General features: G+C 38.1%; 1 protein-coding gene across 1 annotated transcript; it reads left to right on the top strand.

The window, feature by feature from the left end:
* Positions 1–566: 566 nt before the first annotated feature.
* Positions 567–26228, top strand: kntc1 (kinetochore associated 1). Its single transcript, XM_086076778.1, is given in 62 exon segments — positions 567–860; positions 1377–1497; positions 1756–1871; positions 2237–2315; positions 2933–3010; positions 3086–3120; positions 3198–3308; positions 3465–3558; positions 3716–3768; positions 4092–4207; positions 4792–4846; positions 4919–5017; positions 5186–5229; positions 5565–5630; positions 5727–5802; positions 6233–6358; positions 6799–6965; positions 7049–7160; positions 7867–8010; positions 8079–8135; positions 8211–8282; positions 8429–8548; positions 8698–8841; positions 8930–9025; positions 9475–9578; positions 9687–9789; positions 10476–10610; positions 10686–10805; positions 11295–11367; positions 11830–11897; positions 11983–12230; positions 12998–13170; positions 13300–13400; positions 13693–13837; positions 14410–14466; positions 14574–14737; positions 14960–15064; positions 15281–15409; positions 15490–15606; positions 15730–15839; positions 15919–16108; positions 17068–17157; positions 17302–17467; positions 17739–17797; positions 17887–18103; positions 18171–18244; positions 18316–18526; positions 19160–19272; positions 19379–19428; positions 19860–19938; positions 20002–20126; positions 20855–20990; positions 21098–21193; positions 22290–22346; positions 22425–22479; positions 22644–22707; positions 22794–22923; positions 23201–23290; positions 24314–24433; positions 24435–24469; positions 25746–25805; positions 25908–26228. Coding segments are annotated over 62 exon segments (6513 nt in total). The 5' UTR covers positions 567–725; the 3' UTR covers positions 25936–26228.

Below are 26228 nucleotides of genomic sequence, written 5' to 3'. Positions count from 1 at the left end.
CTACCGTCCCACCAAACATTCCACACGTTGTTCAGTCATTTCAAACTAAAAGTGTAGTCGTTTAAAACTTGAATCTAAACGGCCCAAATCAGGTTAAAACAGTCGTTTATTTAAAATGTTAGTTTTATATTTGTGTTAAAGTAAATTTAAAGAGTAAAAGTAGAATATTTCTTGATAATGTTGCCCTAATACTACATTTTGAAACTCAAAATTTAGTTTTGACAACAGCAATATGCCGCTTTGACTTCCGGCGTGGGCTCGCCGTCTCACCGGGATATGTCAGCGCGTCCACCATATTCAATGTGTCATTGTAATTTTTACCCTTTTTTCGTTCTCCAGGCAAAACCTCTTCACAACTTACATCATTAATGTGTAACTACAGATTTTTATTTTATTTTTTAAATGTGGTTAATGATAGATAAAGGTTACAATTGTGTTTGGGTATCGTCTCTTTGGACTCAACGTTAAAATTTGTAAAAGTCTCAGGCGGAAAGTGTACCCGAAAGACAAAAGTTAGAGAATATTCGTAGTAGTGCGTCATCGCCATTCGCCACTGCCCGCCAAATTGTAAAGTTGATGTCTACAAAGCCACGGTTAATTTTTTTACGAGTTAGCCAGTTAAACTATCCAAGATGGACGCTCCAAATATTTTATGGCGGAATTATGAGATTAAGTGAACAAACTATATTGCTTATTGTGTGTTAGCTTCCCAAACAGGCGTGGCGATGTGGAAGGACGTGGAGCTTTTGGTCAACGACGATTCTGGCACTGTCCGCTTTGGTACTGGCAGTGTGTCAGCGGAGAAGAATGGCAGTAGCCTGTACCAGGTGGACACACTGGTCAAGGTGTCCTCCAGCGAGGTAAAAGACTGGACAGGGGGTCCTCTGTTTACGACGACGAGAAGTTCCTACGGCGACTTTACCGTTCCAACATAAACGGTTCTATTTCGTCCCTCCCGACTGTCGTTTTATAGGGTGGCAAGTAGTGGCAGAGCCTTCCGTCCCTTCCATGTGAAGAGTAAATTATAATAATAATAATAAGATATTTTTTCTTTTTAAGCTGGCATAACACAACAATTTAGCCACGAATCATTCTTGTAGGTGACAACATCAAACAATTCTTTTAAATAAGAACTTGGAATAGCTTCACAAATGTATGCCAAAACAGCAGATTAAAAAAAAAAAAACACTCTGAGACCATGAATTTAAAATAAAAACAAGGAAATACAGTAAGCGCCACTTGAAATGTCGTATGTTGGGACTGTAAACCGAAAACCTCCTGTATTGGACATTATGTTTACTATTGTAGCTGTTGTGAAATATTTAGTCACCTTCATTTAGCTATAAGAGGCACCAAAATCTTATTTTCCCTTGCAGGTGCAGTCAGACCCTCTACTGTATGCCATCAATGGAAGTAACTGGAGTATTCTTGTCGCTGACAAGACTGTCGTCCTCTTTGATCAGAGTTGCCAAAGCGTTCTGCTGCTGCTTCACTTTGGTATGAAATCACAACAGCTCTTCATTTCATGGAGACTGTCATAATTTTCTGGATTATTTTGTTGCATCTGGCACATGGTGTCTTGACGGTGTTATTCTATTGTAATCATTTTCTGATACCGTGAAACCCTCTGTTTTTGTCCACCCATACGGTGATGCTGTTTGACTTCCAAGTTCTTCACATTTCAAAACACATTTAGGGTTTTGTGTAAAAAAAAAAAAAATGCTTTCTGTTATTTTTTCCCCCTTGTTACATTAGAAAGTGACGTGGATGCCATCGATGTGTGCTTGGAGGGACAATTTGTGCTGGTGTGTGAGAGAAATGGAAACCTGCACTTGATCTTTGTTCCACTCAAGAAAATACTCCTCACCAAAGTATGACTTTTTTTCCCTCCACGTTGTTGGATAATATTATGAATTCAAAGTGATTATATTATGTAAAGGAAGGTGACTCTTTAACAGTTTTTTTTTTATACAAATACAATGGTGCTAACAATTAGCATTGGAGTCGTTGTGTTAACCTTTTAAACAACAAAATATTTGTACACTAACAGCAAAGCAGTGCGTATAGGTAGATAATAGAAAAATACCAAAAAAAATCAATATAGGTCGGGTCCGACATACTGTTTAGTGTATTTTTTATATACGTTAATATAACACCAACTTTTTTACAGTGTGGGAAAAAAAAATCTCCTTTAAGATACATGATGGTTTTCACTAATGTGTTATGTTTTGAACAGGCTTTGGTCGTCAAACCAAGCAGCGGCGACAAGAAAACATATTGTGCTCTTGTTACAGAGGAAAACAAGGTGTCACCAGGTAAAAATGCTGGATGGATGGTTTACAAGACATGTTTACAATAGTTATCTCCTACTACTTTATTGTGGCATTTAAGCAAGTTATGCACTAGTTATGAATGTTGAGTTTACGTTAAAACTGATTTAAAATGAGTATACATAATTTTGCACAGGATTTATGTTTGAATAAAGGAAAACCTTTAAATAAATGTTTGTTGGGTTTATTTCTTCGATTAAAATTTTATTTGTTCAGAATGACGGGGGGGGGGGGGGTCGTGAATGGTTTTATATTTCAGCCATATCGCCCAGCCAACCATTAATGAATCATAATTAATTTATTTTTTTGCATTTGCTGCACTGTCATTTTGAAATAATGTCCTGTTTTGAATAACGGGAAATAAATCTTCTCTGTTTCTTCACAGGAATTAATCCTCCTAGTCAGTTAAAAATAAACATAATCACTACAGGTGTTAGAAGTTGCAATTTTTTTTTTAACTCGATCCACTCTGTTAGTATTCATGTTGTTAATGTAAATGAATCCATCGCCGATCCTCGTGTCATTGTTCATGGTGCAGTACAATATTAGTACATCAACCAAACCTTTAATTTTGGGGTTCTATTTTTTTTTTTAATCTACAGGCCTGTACCACGTGTTTATTGTCATAAAGGATGGCTTCTTCCACATCACCAATCTTAATTTGGCCCGAATCAAAACAGGTAGACACAGCAATGTAAAAACGTAACCATCTCCAAGTCACTTTAATGTGGGACTCTTTTTTCTTTTTGTACCAGCTATTGAAAATATGGACATGGAAACTTTAAAAGAGGTGAGCAAAGTTTTTCTTTACACGTAATTGCATAATTATTGAAGAAAAACTAAGGACTCTGTTTGGTGTTAATGCAGCTTCAGAGTGTCATCAAGATCGACTTCTGCTCCACCGAGATGTACCACAACAAAAGTTGCAGCAGCGCAGTCACCTTCACTTTGGCCAATGAGATCCATTTATTGATCGGGGTGAGCCATAGAGACTGTTGTTATAAACACGGCCCACTTCATTGCTGTGATGAGAGGCACGAGCCACAAGCTACTAAACAGTTTTCCTGATGCCGCAGACCGGCAGCGGTCTTGTCCAATATGTCACCGCTCTACTCTGTTGTTGTAACTCAACAGGGAGACAAGAAGCATGCAGTTACTCACTGGACCTTCGACCCTCATCAGTCCAAGATGTGTCTCGCTCAATCTATGCACAATAGTTTGATACCAGGTGAGGAAAAATACAATATTTTGACATGTAATATAACCTTGATATTTTGCACCAATTTGACAAAGATGTAAGCGGCCCATATGTGCTTTATAGTTTCTGTACAACTTAAAATAAAAAGTATTCATTATTTTTTTCTTCTTGTTATTCCATTTTAAAGGTGTAAAGAAAATGGTGGTGATGGGAAATTTTCTGTACATTCTCGACACAGAGGTGAGTTTATTGGCATGACTTAAAATGTCTTTAGTAGTTGAGTCTTTCGAGTGCCTTCCCACCCATTCAGTGTAAAAAAAGAAATAAAATCATTGAATTTTTTTTTGGTCTTGTCTTGAGTCATTTTTTTGTGCTACTTATGGAGGCAGCAAATGTCACAACAAGCAGCAGTTTGGGCAGATAAAAGGAAAGTTCTCTAAAACTAATTTTGAGGAAAGTATGTCACAGACATGTTATTTGGACACATAAGACCTACTTTAAATTTGGAAGAAAATAAGCTCTCAAAGATATTTAAAATCTTTGCCTTACTTTGTGTCTTCCAGGAAGTCCTAAGTCTTTGGGATGTGCATTTCCTGGTCATGGTTCACATCTGGCCCAATGTCACTCTTCTCGACTTTGAAATAATCACCGAATGCGGATCTGTGGCCTTAGCGGAAGGGTAAATACGATTCCACTACTGCCAAAGAGCTTGGGATGTTGGGCTTTTAGGTGAAAGTCCAGAATAAACCTGAACTGCACTGTAACCTTTACAAGTAAACTTAATTTTGGACCTTCCCTATATATCTTCATTTGTTCACGGTTATTGATTCAGTGCTTTGCTGGTCTCGGACAAGGAGCTGAAAACAAAATTATTTATTTATCCTAATTTCCAACGACGTCCACTTTTATTCCTTTCTGTGACTCTTCCAGTCTCCCTGTATCTTTGGAACAACCTGTTGATATCATTCTGTGACACTAGCAAAGCTTCAAGTAGGCAGAAGTGGCCACTGAGTTTAATGTCATCTGCGGGTTGTAACAGAGACTAGAGGAGTCACAGAAAGTCATAGAAGTGGACAACCTTTGAAATTATTAGTCCACTCATGAATCGCGCTCAGTGGGACATGTGCCTTGAAAAGTTTTTCAGTGAACTGAATTTAACCTGTTAAGTCTCCAGTGCATTTGAGAGTCCTCCTAAAACGTTACCCGAAAAGCCCAATGACGCTTTTGATGGCGGCCATGTTAACTCAGTGATGTTTATTACAGTCAAACGGAGGGCAGTGTGAAGATGATCACCCTGGAGAAGCAAGACAATAGTCAGGTAGCAGCGTCCCTTCAACTTCCAACTTGCTCAACATGCTCAACTTCACAATGCATTTATTTGTATTTTTAGATCAACTTACTAAGGATTCGATGTTTGCCCTCCATGACAGTTTGCTACTGCCTGGATGTCTTCTCAGTGTCCTGCCTGGTCCAGGCAAAAATAAGCATGGTGACGAGTCTGCGCTTGTTTCATTGGATCACAGTTTTGAAATCATTTTCACATTGTAAATTTTGGATATAATGTGACCCACTGTCAAATGTTTGACTTTATGAAACTCAACTTACTTTTGTTTCAGGCATATCTACACTTGTCAATGTGTTGTGCTTTCGGTTTCAGGACACCATTTATTTTGTAGAAGGGATTCCTACCACTTCTGAAAGGTAATGTTTTGTCGTGATATTCACTAGCGTAGTGTTTGCCAACCTTTATTGAGCAAAAATCTCACGGCGCACCATTTAGGAAAACAATTCACAAAAAGTGGATACACAGAACCTTCTGTAATCTAGTGGAAAATCATTATTGTTTGCCCTGCTACTATACTGTATGTGGTTGGCAATGATAAATAAAAAACATTTAAAATAGAAATTAAGTACATTTTCATCCAAATAATTGACATTGGATATTTTCTCGCTGCACACTGGTTGGGAATCACTGCACTAACAAAACTGTGGCTAGAGCTAAGTCATACCGTACGTTTCCTCTATTGTGGCTGCAGCAGTCAAGGGCAATGTGTTTCCTCTATCGTCGCCCGATGCCTGACAGAAGCTTTGCCTGAAAACAGGTAGGTCTTTTTTTTCCTTTTATTTTTTGTATGGCCCTGCCATATTTGCCCATTAATGAATTTGATTGTGGCTCACTGGGATCTCTCTTCCACCAGGCTGAGCAGACTTCTTCACAAACACAGATTTGAAGAGGCTGAAAAGTTTGCCGCTCTTTTTGAACTGGATTTAGAGGTATGTTTGCTATTTTGAAAGCTTTCCTACTAAAAATTCACCAAATTTTACAGGTATGTTTTTTTCTTATGAATGTATATTTGGAAAAAGTTGTGGTTGTTGTTTTTTAATTTTTATTTTATTTTTTTATTTTTAAGATTTCACTTTTATTTGAATGGGAGTGTTTAGTAAATTAGTTGTGTCCTCCTGAGGCCAATTCCGGTTTTTGGCATAATAATAATCCCTCAACACTTGTAACATTAAATATATGAATTACAGTAGTTTCTCCTCTAGTATGTGTAACGTCCAAATAACCTACATATCAAACTTTTGTGACATTTTGGTGTTGTGCCGTGATATGTTTTCTTGTGTAGAAAATAGAAATATGTGCCTTGGTTCAATAAAGTTTTGGAGACACTACTCTAATTGAAATTTGCTGATTTCTGTTCAGCTGGTTTACAAGGTGAAACTGGCCTTTGTGCTGGAGGAGCTGGCCTCTGCGTCAGTGGGTGGCTACGGGCAAGACGTGTGGTCCGAAATTGTGGAGGAGGCCAGAATTAACCTGAAGAAGATCGCTGTGAGTGCCGTTGAGTTGAGAGAAAGATGAAAAAATACAACACACAAGCAAAATCACTCAACAAGGCTAATTAGGGTGTTGTTGTTTTTTTGCACGCATGCATGCAGTGGTGTCAAGAGTCTTTGTGCTCTTTAAACATGGACAGTAAGGGAGCTTGTCTAATGTGCAGAGTGTGAGGTGGTCAGAAAATAGCAGAATCTAGACTCTAAAGTGCACAGGCAGGCAGTGAGTTGAAGGAGGTCAGAATAGGATAATAAAATACAAATTACATACTCCAGTTAAGAGGTGAGCAGCATCATTACAGTAGAAAGTAAAGGTTTTCAAATTGAGTGAGTAAGAGTACAAATTCATTAAAAAAAAAAAAATCCTTGAGTAAAGTAGAAATACAGGGAAAAAGAAACAGTAACAAAGTCTTTGTACTTTTCACCATTGCGGTCCAGGATGAGAAGTTTGTGGTAGATTACTGCCTCAAGGCTCCATGGCCGACCTTCGACACGGCGGAGAAGATGCTGAGCTACGCCGCCACGCGTTGCTCAAATTTGCAGATCCACGAGGCCTTAGCCAGACTGGCGACATTCTGCAGCCTTCACGGCCAGGACAAATTCAAGTACACTCTTGTGTTTTGTAGTAAAATCTACAGCATTGAGGTATTTCTTCTGCAGTGATTGTTGAATGTTTCTGGTAACACAGCGGTATCGCCTGGATTGAGTTCCTGAACAGCACGGACATGTTAGGAGACATTCTGAGCCACCTGAGAGATGGAGACATGTGGGGCGCTCAACTCCTTTGGCTGAAATATGAGGTAACGGAAAAATTTGTTTTATTCTCAAGGAAGGAAATCGTATATTTTGGAGATCTAAAAAATACGTTTTGAGAAAAATAATCCTGCAAGGATGTTTTTTTATTTAATAAAAAAAAATGTATATAGTTAAAAAAATCACACTCTTATCAGAATAGTTGTACACTAGAATATTCAAATACAAAGAGCAAGAAAATAGTATATAAATAGTTGTGTTTAATGTAGAGAAAAAAAGTGGTATAAAAGTTGTAATCTTATAAATCAAAATAATTAAATTTATTGGTAAAAACAATTATGTTAAGATTTATATATTTTTTGGGGGAAAAGTCGTGCAGTTTTGACAGTTGTAGTTTTATGATAAATCTTGATACTATTGTCTTGTATTTTAAGAAAAAAATATATTTTTGGTTCAAAAGTCTAGTTAAAAAAATGTCATTGTTTCAAGAAAAAGTTGCAGTGTTATGAAAATTAAGTCGTATATTTGGGGGGACAAAAATCTGATTAGTTTTGATCTTGCAAGAAAAAAAAGTTGTATACAATTGAGATAAAACTTTAGTTTAAAAAAAAATCTGACTCTTACAGGAATGAACCTGTATTTTTTTTTAGATATAACGTCATACCAATTAGTGCATGTTAATTGAACTATCAGACAAACGAGTACTGAAAAGGGTGAGGTATGATTTGTTGTGGTTTTGTTTGCTTTTCAAAGGGCCAGATTGCAAGCAGCTTTGACGAGAGCAACCTTGTAGCTGTCCTGGATGCCATTCCAGAAGATCTGCCATCCCGAGACCTGTGTCCCTGGTTCAAGACAGTGTTTCTTCCGTTTGTCCGGAGAGTGCTTCCTCCAGGACAGGTAGTATAGCTCCTCACGTATAAAACAGGGAAAAAAATTAGAGTTAATCCGTTTTTTCTCGCCTTCAGAGAATCCTGGCGAAATGGATTGAGCAGAGGGCACGCAATCTGGAGCTGATGGAAAAGGTAGAGGAACAAGTTTGCTCTGCAATCTCACACTTGACGTTCGGAATTGGGGAAAAAGAAAATTTGCTTTTTCAGGGCACTTGGCCACAGAACGGACTGACCTTGGCGGAGCTCGGACTGCCATCTTTATGGTCATGGAGGAAATCTGTAAGTTAGTTTTTTACATTCTATTCCAGCGCCCACAAGTGTGGGAAAACCTAAACCTAGGGCCACATTTGAATTTGCGATCGACATCATAAAATAAATGAAAAATGCCGTACACCTCATCTGCCCTTTTGTGTTTCCTTTCTCAGGATGACAATTACGGCTCGGAAGAAGTGGAGAACCTAAGGGTCCTGGTGTTGAACCTCCGTCAGTTACTGGACCTCCACACAAAATACAACTGCAGACTTTCACTTTCAATCTTTGAGAAGGTTTGTGTTTCATTGTCTAATTGTAATACTGTACTGCTAACACACCCCAGGGGAAAAGTTGAAGAGCACTTAGACTGCTGAATGGCTGAATTATTGTAAAGTGATCTCTCCTTGTGTAATGTTGGGACTGTATCAAATATAACTATCAGGGAAAGGTGCGTAGCGTTGCGTTCCTCATGCTGGATAAAGTTGCAGCTCCGGAGCTGGTCACTGCCACAGTGGAAAACAACATCCTGCCTTACGCTGAGGAGCATGACATTCCTTTGGATGAGCTGCTTCTGCAGTACATTACGGTAATAACACAATCATAGTCTAACCTTGATAAAAAGTACCTTCATCTGTTTTTTTTGTTTTTTTTAATCTCTATTCTTTTTATACTAGGATATGCTTGAACGGTGCAGCTCGCAAACCACAACACTTTTCACATCATGGGAAGCCAAAGCAGTGGCGGTGCTGGGATGCATGGCGGATATGGATGTAAGTCACGTTACACACATTAGTTCACCATTTGCAGTGACATTTTAAAGCAGCACACCACTGAAAATTAATTGTCCTTCATTTGATTAAGCAGTGTATATGAACATCAACAGAGCAAATATCAATGACATGACATCTCATTCCTTGAAAAAAAAGTTCAAGCCGATTTAAGTATTAAAGTAATGACATAAATCAAAACAGTGCTTCCAATAAGTTCAACAATATTGGAAACTTTCTCAAATAAACGAAATAATATATGCAATAATATACATGTATAACAGCTCATATTCAACTTTCCTTTTAGGAAGAGTAAACCAAGTGCAATGACCGATTTTAATGTTGTTTTAAAATGAAACATTAACATTTTTGTAAGATCCTAGCAGTAAATTCTCCAATGGATTCATAATGTAAGTATGTAATATATGCCCTGTGGAAACTATTTAATACAGCTGAAGGTGGATGCTGTGTTGGAGATCATGCAGAAAGCGGTCTTCCCCTGGAGCAATGTGGTGGAGGAGCTGGTTCAGCAGTACCTGGAGATGGACGGACCAAAGTATGTCATCACTAATGTTCCAATGGATGGGCATTTAAAACTAATTTAGCCATGGTTGAATTATTGTTGTTTTCAAAATCCTCACTGTTGCTTTTGGCTCTAATCCAGGCAGGAGCTTTTAAAGGAGAGCTACTGTCTGATGGAAATCCGCAAACTTCTGCGGAGTTACGGGGTCCGCAGTTACAACTACTCAAGCCCAAGTCAAGTTATGGTAAAATGCACTGAAACGCTGATCTTAAGACCATTTAAAAACAATGTTTTTTTGGCAGATTTAACCCCCCCATACTTTTTCAACGTGGCTACACTTAACACACCACTACATCCAGAATTTTCTGTCTATTTTAAATAACCATGAAAAAAATTATTGCAGTTAAAATACTTTAATGTAGTATGGAGGACTAAAACTGCCAAAATAAATAATAAATAAATGACTAACTAAATAAATAAATAACAGTGAAAATAAAAACGGATGAAAAAAATTAAATTAAAAAATTAAATAAAAAAAATATATAAAAAGGAAATAAAAACAACAACAAAAATGAGATTCATTCATTTGAATAACATTTCGTCCTGACGGAGCATCTGCAGCATTAAATAAGTAAATGTGAGAGCAGAGCATTTTTATCTATTTATTGATATTTAAATCTATTTATATATTTATTTTTACTTTTATTTATTTATTAATGTGTATACATATTTTTGTTGTTTTTATTTCAATTCATAGTTATTTTTTTAATTACATTTTGGAATTTTATATTTGTTATATCCGTTCCCCCCCACTTTTATTTATTTATTTGTTCATTTATTTATTTTTAATTTTGGCAGTTTTGGTCCTCCATAGGGGTGCACTGAATTAATGTTAATTTCTAATATCACCTGATGTCTTCTGTTTTGCAGGCAATAGTTCGGTACATCTTGAAGCAGGACTCTCCAACGTGCCTGCAGGATGCCATGGCTCTGGCAGAAGCGTACAAACTTTCAACGTCGCAAATCAATTACTTGTATCTCATCCGTCTAATTAGCCACGGCCAGGTAAGTGTTTCTATATGCCGTTGTTTTGTTTTTGTTTTGTTTCATGGCTGCAACAATTCTTATTATTTTTGGCAGAGCGATGCTTGTGTCACCATGCTGAAGAGTTTGCCTTGCGAAGAGGTCGCCTGTGTGATGGAGCGTCTCACATCCTGGGCTATGCTGAAACTGGAGGACAAAGACCACATGTCTGATGACGTCAGTTAAGACTCCAGAACATACAGTTGAACCCTCTCTGTTCGCAGCAGTTAGTGACCAAGAGCTACGAATAGCAATGTTTTCCAAAAACAGATGCCCTGCCCTAAAATTTTTATAATTCCTTTTCGCACGTGCAATCAAAATTATTCAATGTGCAGTAGATTTCTGTATTCATACAATGCATATTAATAGGTTCTATGCATGGTAAACACATAGTGGTGTACATTATATAACTCATCAACAACTTACGTACTGAATTTGTCCACCATGCTGCTTTTTGCTACCAAGCCGGCAGACTACTGAGCAGTGGCCGGCGCTAGCTACTGCTGTGCTGACTTCAAAGTACTCACTGACAAAGAGCAGGGTGTTTTTGCAACACCTTTTGGGCTTTACAGAAAGAGCACAAAATCAAATATTACATATTATATATACTTTTTTTTTTTTTTTACTGTACTTAAGAAGTTGAGCTAATTTGCTTGTCTGTACTAGCACAAGAAAGAGAAGATGGTCATTGCGCCGGTGATGGTGGAGGCACTGAAATACCAGCATGTCATACACAAACGTAAGCACCAATTTTCTCAGTTCTGAAATAAAAATGGTACTGGCATTGAAGTATACATCCTTGGACTTTTCATCATTTTCAAACACCTGTTGTGAATTTTGCCATTCAGCTCCTTGTTAGACAACAGGGATTTTTTTTTTTTTAATAGTACTGAAGCACCGAATTACAGGTGCATTAAAAAATGTAGTGATCATGGTCAAATGACGTTCGCCTGGAAAAGTAATAATGCATTTCTGGTTTCTACTGAAATATGCATTTTTTTTAATATATATTTTTTTAATGTTTGTATTTATTTATTGTTTGCTTTGAATCAAATCACATTAGAAGTTGACTTAGGGACTCACCAAATTTGGACTATAATAGGTTTTTGCCTGAAAGTGAAGATAAGAGAGCGAGAAATTAATGAAAAGAATATACGAGTGCATGTGTTTTTCATCACATCTGCTTTCATGTCACCTGCAGATGACGCTCTTAAAAGCATGGAGTGTGAAAACAATCTCCACATGTTCAAGGCCATCGCCCAACTACAGGTTAACGCCACACACCCAATGTTACAATAATAAAACTCAAAATAATTTTAATTAAAGCAATCATCCTGCTCTTGCTTTTCTTCAGGAGGATTTCGATATCTTCTTCACCCCGGCCAACTACGAAGACCCCAAGATCCAGAAACGGATCCGGGAGCGTCACATCGCTGCACACGAGCGCACGCACGACTCTCGGCCATCCACAACTGTCTCCACCGAGGCCGGCCTACGTCGCCTGGGTCGGTTGCTGCAGCGCAGTAAGCAGGAACTGTGGTCTGACCTGGCCCTGCGAGCTCTGGAGACGGGCAATGTCCAGAAAGCCCTGCCGATACTCAGGTATGATATAAAAAATAAAATCCCTTTGTGTATTTTTTGTTTAATTTTAAATGTTATTACAAAAATTTAATGTTGAGCTTTATTTTGAAAAGATTATTTATTAACTGATGTAATGTTTTTTGAATGTCATTAAACTTGTTACGTATATCTACTACTACTAGTTATTAATGTTGTTCTTTCTTTCTAACCCAATTTTTTTTTTATGTTTTATATATATATTATTAAATGTTAGTATTTTGTATTATTTCTTTCTTCTTTTTGTATCTCTTTTTGAGATTCTTTCATTTATTGGCAAAATAAACATTTTTCTTTTCCCCCATATTTTTCAATTTTTTTTAAAATTTCAAATATTAATTGTTCATTTCCTAAATTGAAAAAAACAACTATTTGTATTCACTTTGTTTTTGTTGCATACTATACTACTACTAATACTATTGTTTGAGAATCTCCATCTTTATATTTATAATATATATATATGTGTTACAAAATAGCACTGAGATTATACACATTACATATAATTATTTAAGAAATTTGATTATGCTGTAGTTCAATAATAAAAACAAAACAGTATCATCTTTCTGTACACTGTGCTATCTAATTTGGTCACACTGACGTTTCCCCTTCTCAATTTGCAATTTGTCTACTCTACAGTCTTCCCTACAGCTTCCTTTATGCTCCTCATGGTGGATCTGTTTTATTCATTAAAAAAAAAACTCGGTTTCAAGTTAATTTTAGCTCCCTATGTCTCCTTTTGCATTTGCCTTCAGCGAGCTCTATGAACACCACTGCAACACGGGTACTGGCAAGGTGCTGTTCACCGCCGCCAAAACACTGTGCCGTATGTTGGAAGCCGACGTGCCCATGGTACTGCCTGACAACACGGACTTGCCAGCCGTCATCTACCACCTCGCTTGCCAGGCCATCACTGTGTGCCACTCGGGTAAACACCTGGAGTTGTCTGGCAGAATTTGTAAATAAGTGTATGATGGATATGAATATGGATGTGGGTTCACTGTATTTTGTATACTATATTGTTTGTCGGTCATATGCCGTATTAACATGATTACAGACTTGATGCTAGATTGTTTGGAGCTTTGCAAGTCAACACGGCTCGCCATGGATATCTACCACCAGTGCCAATTATCGGACAACTACGGTTACGTAGCCAAGGTCAGCATGTTATTTTGATTTTTTGATTTTTTTAATCCCTGCGATTGGCTGGCAACCAGTTCAGGGTGTACCCCGCCTACTGCCCGAAGCCAGCTGGGATAGGCTCCAGCAACCCCCGCGACCCTTGTGAGGACAAGCGGTACAGAAAATGGATGGATGGATGGATTTTTTTAATGATACACTCTTTTTTTCAAATATGCTATTGGGCTAACAATCAGTCAACTTCAATTCAACAAGAGAAATTAATGTTATAGTGTGCGCGAAAGTAACATGTTTGGTTTGTTGGACACAGGATTTGGCCGTGGACCCAGAGAAAGATCCATCATCTCAGTGGTGTTTCCAAGACGTTTTTAATGAAGACTGCATTGTATTGGACCCAGTGTCCGTGTTACCTGTCCAGTATGAAATCACTGACTGCTTGATACCTGTCTCTCAAGGTAAATCATTGTATTTACAGTGGTGCTTTGAGTTTGATTGGTTCTGTGACCACACTCGAGTCGAAACTCATCTTTCCCTGTTGAAATTAATAAAATTGATCTTAATCTGTTCCAGCCCCCCCCAACATAAGAGACATTATTTGTGATAAATAAGAAAAATAGCACTCTGTAATATTGTACTTTATAAAAACATTCCGTAATAATTAAATGGAATATAAACAGTTTTAGCCACATTTTATATGACTAAATTCAATGGACATCGTGCTACTTATTCGGGTGGACATGACAACACAATACTAAAGTAATATTTGTCATTCTTCGAACAGGATAAATAATATATGCCTGTGAGTTTTAAGACTTTCCATTGGGACACCATTGTTAGCCCATCTGTGGCTTTTTTTTAATTTTTAGTAAGACTGTTGTATGGCAAAACTATGTGGTTGTTTTTAATAAAGTTATCCTTGTTTTATGATTAGTCTGCTAGTAAACTTCAACTGAGAATGTCAATAAATAAGGATTAGTGATTACTTTGGATGTTATTGAGTGCCATATCTTGTTCCTCATGATTGCAGATACCAAACTGTACCCCCTGGACTGTTCCTGCCTTTCTTACTGCTCTTTTAAAGGCGGTGGGTACAGCCAGCGTTCCCATTTTCCGCGTGTCTGTAAATGTGTCATGATCACACCATACCACCATTCCACTTGACTTGTAACCGTGGTTTGGTCCTTGATGCAGGTTTCAACTATTTGCGGCCCCTGCTGAGTCCTCTGCTCAGCATGTTGCAGATGTTACAGGAGTGCAGTCAGCTGGAGTTGGCTCTTAGGGTGCTGGTCAACTCCTACGGCAGTTGCTTGCAGCACATCACCTCCAACATCATGGACCCGAAGATTAGTGCACAGGTAGTGAGCTGCGATCCACAATAATACTCTCTCTCTAATTATTTACGTCCGTATCTACTGTACATACCCTCACGTTGCCCCATCTGCTGTAGCTATTTAATTACTTCATCCATATATACTACCGATTTTTTTACCTAGCTATCTTCCTACCTATACAGCAACTTGGCTACCTTCAACCTATGCACTATATAAAATTTATAATCCTTCTGCCACTTTTTTCAGCTTTACGACGCTCAAGAGCTGAGAAAGTACAACATGTCATTGAACGAGCTGCACAAGATCACCACCTCGTCCCTGAGCTCCATTGCTGTGGCTCTGCTCAATAAAGTGAGAGCCCCACTGTACTGGATTTTCCATTGGTCTAAATCTCTGCAAACTTTTGTGCACAAGGGCCACGTTTCATTTTAAGAAGGGGCAGGTGGCCAGGGGCGTACCCAGAAATGTTTCAGTGGTGTGGCCAGGGCGAAACATAGGACAGCTAAATTCATGCAAAATGCATACTCTACCGCCTCAGTTTAAACGGCTGTCTTTGATGTACCGTAGGTGTTCAACTGGAGGATGGTGGATTGCGATTTGGCCATCGGGCTGTGCACGCTCCTCTCAAAGGAAGAGGTCTTTAAAATCCTGTGGAAGGTTATCGACAACACGTGGCAAAACTATGAGAGAATTCTGGTTCGCCAAATGCGTATTTTCACAACTACATTGACTTGTAATGATGATCGCAGTTGTAATCATGGCTTGTTGTTTTTCAGGCTGTGGCCAGGATCGGGGCAGAGCTTTGCACCTTGTACAGTCACGCTGACGAAAAGAAAAAGTTTCTCTCAGTCATCACTGATGCCGAATGGGGCATCAAGCTTGCCGAAATAGAGGTACAGTGAAACTTCACTCGTCGAATAAGAGCTTGGTCCCTAACCCCGAAGTATTACAAAAGTAAAACACTGGCGGGTCGGACATCCAAAAGTTTTTATTTGATCATCTTTTGTCTTTTGCAGATCTCCATCCAACCTGTGTTTCATCAGCAACCAGAGTTGAAGAGCACGTTGATCCCTGTTCTAGTGAAGAGTAAGAGGATCACTCCAGACATCATCCTCCAGTACTGCAGGTCTCTAAAATCTCCAGTCTGGAGTTCAGCAAGCTCTGCTTTCTTGTGCTCCAAGTAACTTCCTCCTTTTAATTTTCAGCACGTACGGTCTGGACAGCGACAGCGTCATCAACCAGTATGTTACCACCGTACTGCTCCAAGAGGAGGCAGACATAGACGACGCACAAGCCCTCCACTATGCAAACGCACTAGAGCAGGTCCAGGGCATCATCCCCAAGTTACATCAAACTCGGGAGCTCATCAGCAGTCTGTCAGCTGCCATTTTTAAGGTTTGGGAACACAGGGAACCTCTGTTTATCGTGAGGGTATGTTAGATGCACATGCGATAGGTGACAATGAAAATCCATGACTTTTTTCATGTTATTTATAACTCAATTGCTCCCAAAAAACTTATAAATACGTTCTCTTTTAAATATTACCAGTGTCTCAAAAACTTATTTATGCTGGGTTTTTTTATGTTTGAGCATACAGAAGGCTTTGATGCAGCCTCTGCACTGAAGAGAATGGTTGAAGCAATGGTAGTTATTACAAAAACGGCCAGCAGGTGGAAGCAGAGTATAACAGATCAACCAGGACCATGTTGCAAAAAGCTGTTTCCCCCACAGTTTTAAACAGATTTGTGAATAATGATGAAACTTAGTGCTAATGCTAATTGCTGCAAAACTGAGACAGATAGAAATTTACTTTTTTTTCTCCCTGATGAAAGAAGAGACTCTAATCTTTCTTTTCGTTTTTACAGTAATAGAGCACAATATTCTGTGGGCCTTGCGAAATCAGTCAAAATCTAGTAAAACAGCTGGGAGCGAAGGGAGTTGCTTTAGTGAAAATGACTGGGAGTGAATGAGTAAGAAAGCAAAATGTTCTGCTAAACCATATAATTTTGTGTATCGAACATCTGCTAGCTTAATGCTAAATAGAATGTGAAACGCCATTGATAGGCTACCGTAAATGATCATAGATGTTACGTAATTACAAACCTTCAAGAAACTGCTACTTTACCACACATTATGCAGCAACATATACAAACAAAGCATACCAAAATTCTTAAAGGCATATATTCTCTCTTCCCAGTGGGAACGATTTAAAAAAGCAAAACTTGGTCCGCTGTGTGCAGTATTAATGCGCAAATGTATTGATATTTTTGCTATTTTAGTGGGCACTTCTATCTTCTTCACAATGTTTTGCATGCATGCGCCTCCATTAATTGACTTCACTTTTTGTCACTCAGCTCAGTCCATACAACTACGAGAGGATCGAGGTGGTGCTCGAGGTGTTACTGGCTGCCGATGAAATTGTTGCAGGCTTTTCTGTTAGTCAGGTAAAAAAATAATAAAAATATATTGTTATTTTTTTATTTAACATTTATTCTGTAAAACGGCGCCATATAAATTGAATGTTATGTTGTTTTATTCATATTTTTATTATTATTATTGTTATGATTCCTTGTTAATGTGGACCGTAGGCAATTGGCCTCCTGCAGCACTTGAAGTCCTACAAGCGTCTGGCTCCCCCGTCGGATGTGGAGCACACATACATTCTGGAGAACAGCCTGCCACCCAACCCCTTGGACGCAGTCAGGTTGCCTTTCCACCTGCTCTTGCAGAACAAACACTACTGGAAGATCATATGTGAGTCACTCGTAACCGTAATATACTGTAGCTGCACAATGGAATGAGATGCAGTACCAACAAAATCCAATATGTCTCCATTTCTATTGGCACTGCTGTTAACTGTATCCCACTAAGCCAACACAAGGCAGTTTGTTACATTACAACCCAATTCCAAAATTGATTCAATTCATTTTTCTTCCGCAAGAAAATGCACCATTGTTAAAGTGGGGGGATCACTGTACACATACATTATGGTAAATAAGTCCCTCTCTGTTTCATGTGTTTTAAGCTCCGGAGCTCAATGAGGAGACCTTCCCAACTCTTCTTCTAATCAGCAAACTGATGAAGGTACTCCACGTGGGTCTAAAGGCCAACCCCAAACTCAGTCCAGTGTAAAATAAATAAAAAATAAACATCCACCGCTCTCTGCCTGCCAGGTGAGCCTGGACAAGCTCTACATGTTGGCAGTAAATCACGTGTTTGATACAAAGATGAAGCCCCTTGTCCTGGAGCAAAGGAAGAGGGCTCAGGTTCCAGGCAAGAAGAAGGATATCCAGAAAGTGGCTATGACCGTCATGACGTACATCTGCTGCATCAAGAACTTGGAATGGGCGGCTGCCACGGCCCACAAGATCACCCAGGAGCTGCCTCCAGGTTTGACTCGCACGTGTGGTTGGTCAGTTTTGGTCAACATGCAGATAAACTTTCACCTTGTCTGCAGGCTATGAGAAGACGCAGTCAATTCGGTTTTGCTTGGCCATTGGAAAATCATGGCTTGGTGATCCAAACCTTGATGTGGGTATATCTTCGCAAAAGGTTTCCAACTGCTGAGTCGGTCCGTGACTGATGGTTTTGGGACCCTGCAGGATGCAACACGGATCCGAGGGGAGGCCTTCCAATCCAAGCTGCAGATGCAGCTCATGCGCTCGGCCACCGAAAGCGCCTTGATGCCCACTCAGCTCAACACACCCGAGCACCTCAAGCTCAGCGGGGCTCCGGACAAACTCATTACAGTCCTCTACGAGCACAGCAGCGTGGAACGGCGCTTCAGGGACTCGGGAGGGCAAACATATCCTGGTGCGTCAACAGTATATGCAACTTTTTTTCACCATTTTAAATAGTTCAAACTAAGGTGTGACATGCTTTCGTCAAATATAGCCCAACAAAATACTTGATACATGACTTTTTTTTTTTTTTTATAAATCTCAACAGTAATAGTTTGTTGTGTTATTAGTAAATGGAGTAGTTTAATGACAGGTAAAATTAAATATAAAATATTTAATAATATATAACAGCTTGATTTTTTTTTATGGGGAAAGTTCAATGTCAATAGTTTGTCTTTCACAAATTCTTTATTTTTAATGCCATTTAAAAACATAAAATACTTGATACATCACTTTAAATTACACTAGTAATTAAATTATGTTTTTAGGAAATTAAGTAATTTGACATTTAAAATGAAACAAAAAACTGCAAATCTCTAACAGTAAATTTTCCAATGATAAAAAAAAAAAACTTAAACAATGCATACAATAAAAACAAAATGTTAAATGCTAGTATTGAATGTCATATGACTTCTTTTTAGGAAACTCAATGCAATACGCTAGTTTGACTTCTTTTTAGGGAATAAATGTTGTTTTTTAAATTGGTATTTAATATAAGACACCAAATATTCAATAATATGTAACGGTCATGTTCGTGTCATTTCAGACATACACGCTGTGGTGAAGGAAATTGCCACCATCAACCAAGTGGATCTTTTGAAAATCCACAACGCGCTGCTGGAAAAGTGGATCTGCAAAACGGGTCCTGTGCTGGCTAAGGTTCGTTTGCATTCAGCTGACAAACTGTACGTATTCTCTTATGTTGTTCTGTCATGAAATTCTTTATTTCTTCTTTTTCTGCTATTTTTAACTTCTGCCTCGAAAGGGCCACCAGGAATGCATCAGCGACTTCAAGGATGACCCAGACTTAATGAGGTAAGTGTCATTATGTATGGTGAGTATGCACCTAAAATTGCACTTTTCTTTTTAGGAAAGTGTATCATTAATAATGTGTCAGTCTTACTTTGGGGGAATTAAGGATTGTAATTTTATTTCAAATAAAAAATATATATATTTCATGCTATCTTAGCTAGCTTAAATCTCTTCTTTTTAGGAAAGTGAAATATCAATACTGTAGTTGTTTTCTTTTGATGAAATGAATAACTTTAAATAGTGGTACATTTAAAATTACCAGTATTTCAAATTTAATATTTTCTTTTTAGGGAAATGCAACATTCAGAATGTGTCTTCCATTTAGGAAATGAACGATTTCAATGACATTTAAAATGAAGTATTTAAAAAAAATGACCTATGAGGAACCTGCCTCTTGTAAGACTGACCATTGCCATATTATTCGTTGCTGTCAGGGTGGTGCACATGCTGCAGTCTCAACCCACAGCCAATGCCGTGTGCCTTCTCATCTCTATCTTGTCTGCTGAGACTTGGGTGAGTCTTTCATTGCGGTGGGAGAAATGCATCCACTGCGGTCTTACGTTCTCCCACCTGTAGCCTCTCAGCAAATCCGGCCCTCGTCTCACCTTATGCCATCGAGCCCGAGCGCTCCTTTGCCTCGTCCGTCTCGCCGATGCGGACACATTGGAGGCCCAGTTGAAGATCCCAAGGGCGGAACTGGAGTAAGCTGATTCACTGTTTTTCTTTTTGATAATGATGGAGAACGTTGGAGTTTATTTCTAGCATGCGGTCATGAAAACACACAAAATTAAATCTACCCAAAAAAGATTTATAATTATTAGTCTGAAAAGGAAAGGAAGAACATTCACACTTGCTGCACCAAAACATTTTATTTTTTTATTTTCCATTCCAACATTCACAGAACTATTAAACACATTCCCCCAGTTTCACAACTAAATTCCCAAATGAAGATATACTGTATTTTGCATAGTTACAGACCTTCTTCTTCGAATCATTCAAACCTTTTACAACTTAAAAACATTAAATTCATTGAGAAATCTTGGGTACTTTTGATCACATTCCCAAATTTTCACTAAGGTATTTTGCATCTTTAGCTCCTCCTCCCATATTTCTTTACCAATTCAAACCATTCCAACTTCAAAATGTTCAGCTCATTTAAAACATCTTAGAAACCCCAATTTAGGACATACATTCATCAAATTCAACAAATTCCCAAAAGTTTCGGTATTCTACATTTTCCATGACTAAATCCCCAAATTCATGGAGACATTTTAAAAATGTACCTCTATAATTTAAAATGATTTATCACTGTATATTGTCTGATACATGTTCCTTTTGAATAAATTTCCCAACATTTCAGTCCATCGCGATCTCTTCATCACTCTCACGTGATTTCTACAGAAATTGTAATTTCATATATTATTTACAGCAACCACCTGAAATGCTACATCTTCGTATCCCGACTGGAGACTTTGAACATTCCCTATACAGTGCAGTCATTCCTCAGCAGCCCCAAAGAGGGCTTGATCAAAGGTCTGTGGAAGAATCACAGCCACGAGCCACAGGTACTTTGCGCCTGGTATGAAAATGCGGACCTTGAGCCCGAAAGTCTGCTTACTGTACCCCTACTCCTGGTGATTGTAGCACTTATGATCAGGTTTTGTGGTTTCAGGCGGTGTGCTTGGTGGCAGACTTATGCCTGGAGTACAAGGTTTATGACCCTCAGCTGTGGAACAGTCTTCTTCAGAAATTACTCTGCTTCAACTTGGTCAGTCATTATAATCATCACTACTTTTTATTATTTTTTTTATTTTTTTATTTTTTCATCACTACTATCATAATAGCAGTAGTCAAATGTGTCTTTTCATCTACAACTTCTCGGCCTGATTTTTAGTCTCACCTGCATATCCTTGCGACCCAGAATACAGTACTACTTTTTGTTCTGACAACTGGTCTCCCCGGTGTGTTTATCACTTGTCACAGCCCCCCAAAGCGCATCCCATATCTAATTTCTAGTTTCATCTGTGTCTCACTAGTACTACTACTTTTTGATCTGGTTTTTATTCTCACTTGTCTCTTCAGATTCGATCATCTACTTTTAAGGTTTTATTATTCGTCTCACTTGTATTTTTTCTGACCCAGTCTAGTACTTTTGAGTCTGATTTTAGTTTAACAATCTGCTCTCGGGTCTTATTACAAAGTCTGACCTTTTTCTTTTCAGATTTTGCTTTGTGCCTTCACTTCTTATTACAAGGCTCACCTGTCTTTCAGACCCAACCAACTATTTTCTATCCAATCCAATCCACTTTATTTCTATAGCACATTTTATAAACAAGCGTTTCCAAAGTGCTGCACATTGAGATCCGCAAAAATTTTATGGTCCAATTATTCATTTTGCCTGTCTGTCGTCAGACCCAGTTTTACTACATTTGGGTCCAATTTTTAGTCTCGCTTTCTCTTCACACCTGACCCCTTCCTCTTCGGTCTGATTATAGTAATCTTGTGTAATCTTCCTCCTTTATTTTTTGCCTCATCTGTCTCCTCAGACCCAATCTACGACTTTTGGTTATCTTCCTACTGTTTTTTTTCTGTCTCTCTCACCTGTATCTCTGTAGACATGACTTTCTGCTCTTGGATCTCTTGTTAGTCTTGCATCTCTTCAGAACCAACCACGCTTAGCTCTGATTAGTTGCCTTGTACTTTTTTTCTTTTCTTTTTTTTTTTTATTGGCTGGAAAATGAGTTGTGTATTACTTTGGGGAAATACTCAACACACAATACACAAAAAATTATTTGATCAGCATCACATATGCCCTGTTAAAATGAATGTACAGGAAAATAAAACATATGCTCCTCTATTCCCAGATTAACGATCTCCAAAAGGTGCTGGAAACGGTGGTTGCTGTGCCAGCTCTTTGGGAGGTAGTGTTTCAAAACAAAAATAAAAATAATAAACAACATCTGACAAACTTCATGGTTTTTTCTTTCTCTTATTTCCAGATTTCTAGTTTTTCCAGGGCCTGGAAGAGTATGCTACTAGCACCTTTTGTCTCAGGTAATGTCATGTTGGTTCATGCCATATAATCCAAAATGCCATAGACAGGCTGATGTAAAGGAGCATAGATGTTACTTTCATTATGTATTTTCTTAAAACTTCTACTCTACTATTAGAATGCTAGCGTAGAATAGTAATGTACATAAATCCTGTTTTGGTTTCAGCTTCTTTACCGTTGAGTGTGGATCAACGGGCAACATTCTACAGAAACTTTGTTCTCCTTCTAAAGTACACTTACTTCTTGTCTTTATATACTGCATACATACCATTGTGGATGTTAATTTGGATTGATTTCTTTTGCATTGATCCGCAAGGTGTCCGCTGTTGTTAAACATGGAGTTGATAGGAATCGCCAAAGGCTTCGCCCAGTTCAATCTACTGGCCTTTGCCCTGGGAACGCTCCTGCTCATCCCTTGTGCCAGCAAAAAAATTCAGCAGGTTCAGGTGAGCATGTCAAGTACAACGAGTAAAAGTGTTCCGATCAGAATTTTATGCTGCCGATTTCGATATCGATCATCCATGAGCGAGATTGGCCGATACAGATTCCGTCACCTTTCCTATTTCTCTTGTGGTCCGACCTAAAGCTATTGTTACTATCAGATTCAGATTAGCTTTATTGCTATTGTATCACAAAGTTCTCATCAGACCGGACCATCTAAATTTACTGTTAATCTGGTCAATCCATTCCTATTGTTGAAATCGCTGCTTGGTGTGTGCGCAGGGCTTTCTTTCCATGCATGACCCAATCACTGTACTGGAGCAGGAAGAGGAGCTCATGAACACGGGAGAATTTGCCGGTATTCCCTCACAGGTGAGTTTGTCGCCTCATTGTTATTTTTATTCAATTGTATTTGTATTCTTTAAGGGAAGTTACTATTGAGCAACAAGTGACGGGTGTTGTTTTTGATGAACACTTGACGGCTTGTGCAAATTCATCTCCTGAGTGAGTAAAGCTGTGAAAGAGGAAACTAAGCTGTGAACTGGCCCGATGGCGAGAAGATTCTCATGCGGTGAAGACATGCGATAAGAGCATTATTGTTATTTAGCTTGTAATATTCAGAAAACATCATAGAGACGCAGTTGTTCAGTGAATAGCGATCCTCACCCCTAAATGTTTTTTCTTATTGCCTATTTTGATAGTCTTAAACGAAAATACCAAAATCGTTTAATGTTCTGTAATTTAAAACTCAAATTCCAATGTTACTCTTATACTCAAAATAAATTTAATTAAAGATGATTCGATTTAGGGGAAAATGCACTTCAGACTCGACATGATGAAGAACTTTAAAGTTTACTGGGTTCCTTGACCAAGTTCGTAACTCAATTTACTGTAGGCTACGTTAAATAAATTTTTACTACTGAAATTAAATGGAATTGCATTTATTCCTTTCAGTATTTCAACTCAAAGTGTCGATGTGTGGAATAATCTGGATTATAAAATTAAATCATCTCTTCTATTTGCATTTTTTTAAAATGTATTAAAGCACAATTCCTGGAAAATATTTATTTAGCACAAGGACATGCTATTGAAAGATTTTGTTTAATTGTTACTTTAAAAGCGTCTTCACTGTTTGCTGTCATTTATTTTGTGTTGATAATTTTTTTGGTGTTGATTAGGGGCAGATATCACAAGTTTTACTTCTTTCTGTCCCCTTTCATTTCTTTTTTCTTTTAAAGAATGAAATTAAAATGATGAATTGAATTGAAAAAAAAATGTGGATAGGTGAGTTTTTCAGCGAATAAAGGAGAATAGATTCCACAGGAAAACATGAATAGGAGAATTTGTGGATAACAAAACACAAATACTGTATCACGTCTTTTTCTGACCTTTCAGATCAGAGAGACCGTGTTGGTGTACATGGTGCAACACGGTCAACACGCCAAGCTAGTCAAGACCAAACACTTCACGCACCTGAAGAAGTTCATGGTGACCAGCGGCCAGACGGACAAAGTTGAAGGACTTGATCAATTACCTGACCAACTCCAACCGGTAAGTTTTTTTTCGGCTTTATGGTTTTGTTTGTCACATTACCGTGGCAACAGCTGTTGTGTATATTGCTCAACGAGAAATTTCCTCTTTTGTGATTGAGTGATAGCCATATGGTCTGCTTAAGCCAGTGTGAGAAACCACAACAGACACTTTGAGTGGTGCTTTAAACATAACATTCATCCGGAAACATTTCACAACAATCAAGTTATCACTTCAGAACCAAAAGCAGATGTTAGTAGTCTTTTAAGAGCAGACCTAGTTTAGATTTTTCACATTTCTGCCTCAAATTTTGGTTCTTCTCATGGGTCTCTTCACACCTGAGCTTTTGCTCTTGCTTTTGGATCTGCTTTATTAATCTTACCCTTCTTCATACTGACCCAGTGTTGTCTCTTCAGCCCCAAACTGCTGCTTTTAGATCTACAGTAATTCTTACTACCTACTACTCAACAAGAAATAAGACGAAATAAAATAAAAACGAAAATGCTTTTTTAAAAAAATAACTAAAACTATCTGAAACTACTATTTGTGTTTACAAAACTAACTATAATTATAGAAAAAAAATATTTTGTTTTAGTTGGTAATTAATTTAATGCATGAGCCTCTGGGGATGAATTTAAATGTGATTTTAAGTAGATTTATTTAACCGGAATAAGGACGTTTGAAAGTGGCACACAGAAGTGACGTCATCTAGCAGCAGCCAATAGAAAAGCACTTTCAGATGAACGAAATGCAGCGCTAGGTAAGAGATGAGTTGCTTTTCTCATTTTACCATAGTGTTTATTAAATATTGCGCACAAGCAGAGGTGACAAATTCAGGTCTAGCTGGCTAGCTCCCATGGTGCTCATTTACCTGCTAAAGAACTAGCTAGCTAGCTAGCATCAATGGCTAAAGCCAAACTGTGGCAGAGTTTTTACTTTCTGAATCTGGATTTGCCTCCTCTGCGCACAATTAATGCACATTAAAAAAACAAAACTAATACTGAAACTAACTAAAACTAATAGAACCACCCTGAAAACTAATTAAAACTCACTAAATTTAAAAAACAAAAACTCAAAATGAAATAAAAACTAACTAAAATGAAAATTCCAAAGGTATAATAACCCAGATTATTGGTCTCTCATATATCTATCCTTTCTGCTGTACATTGTTTGTGTCTGATCATTCGAGTCACCTGTGTCTTTTCAGACCCAATATGAAGAGCATTTTTCATTTTACAGCATTAAAAGTGCTGTTTTGTCGAAAGTTACGCTGTAAGTGATTTGATGTGCTCCGCAGTCGGGATGACGCTCACTGGCTGGCTCAGGAGTACACAAAACGACAAACGGAGGCCTCAAGGTAACACAATTATGATGTAATTAAAACCATAATTGCCATTCATTAACTTTCGCACACAGTTATTTTGGTGCATACTCAATTTACAATGTTTTCCCTTTCTAGGAGCTTCTTACCTTGCAGAGTTTTGTAAAGTTATTCTTTGGTCACAATATCCTGATGGGTTTCATATCGTATGCTGACATTTGGACATTGTTCTGTTAAGTAGAGTTTTGTACAGTGATATTCTTGGAGCCTTGCTCTGAGAGAAAGGTGATGATCATTTTGTGTACTATAGAAGGCGATTCAATTCAATATCTCAGATCATGCAAACTCCAATGCTGAGATTTGAATCCAAAACCTCAGAACTGTGGGGAAGATGTGCTAACTAGAACACCATTAAAAAGTCAATTTTACATCATACAATATGTAAACAGTAGTGCTCAA

Source organism: Leptonotus elevatus, chromosome 5 (genome assembly GCF_054856555.1).
Source record: "Leptonotus elevatus isolate MCC_2025b chromosome 5, RoL_Lele_1.0, whole genome shotgun sequence".
Taxonomy (NCBI): Eukaryota; Metazoa; Chordata; class Actinopteri; order Syngnathiformes; family Syngnathidae; genus Leptonotus; species Leptonotus elevatus.
This window is presented reverse-complemented; position numbering and strand designations above follow the sequence as displayed.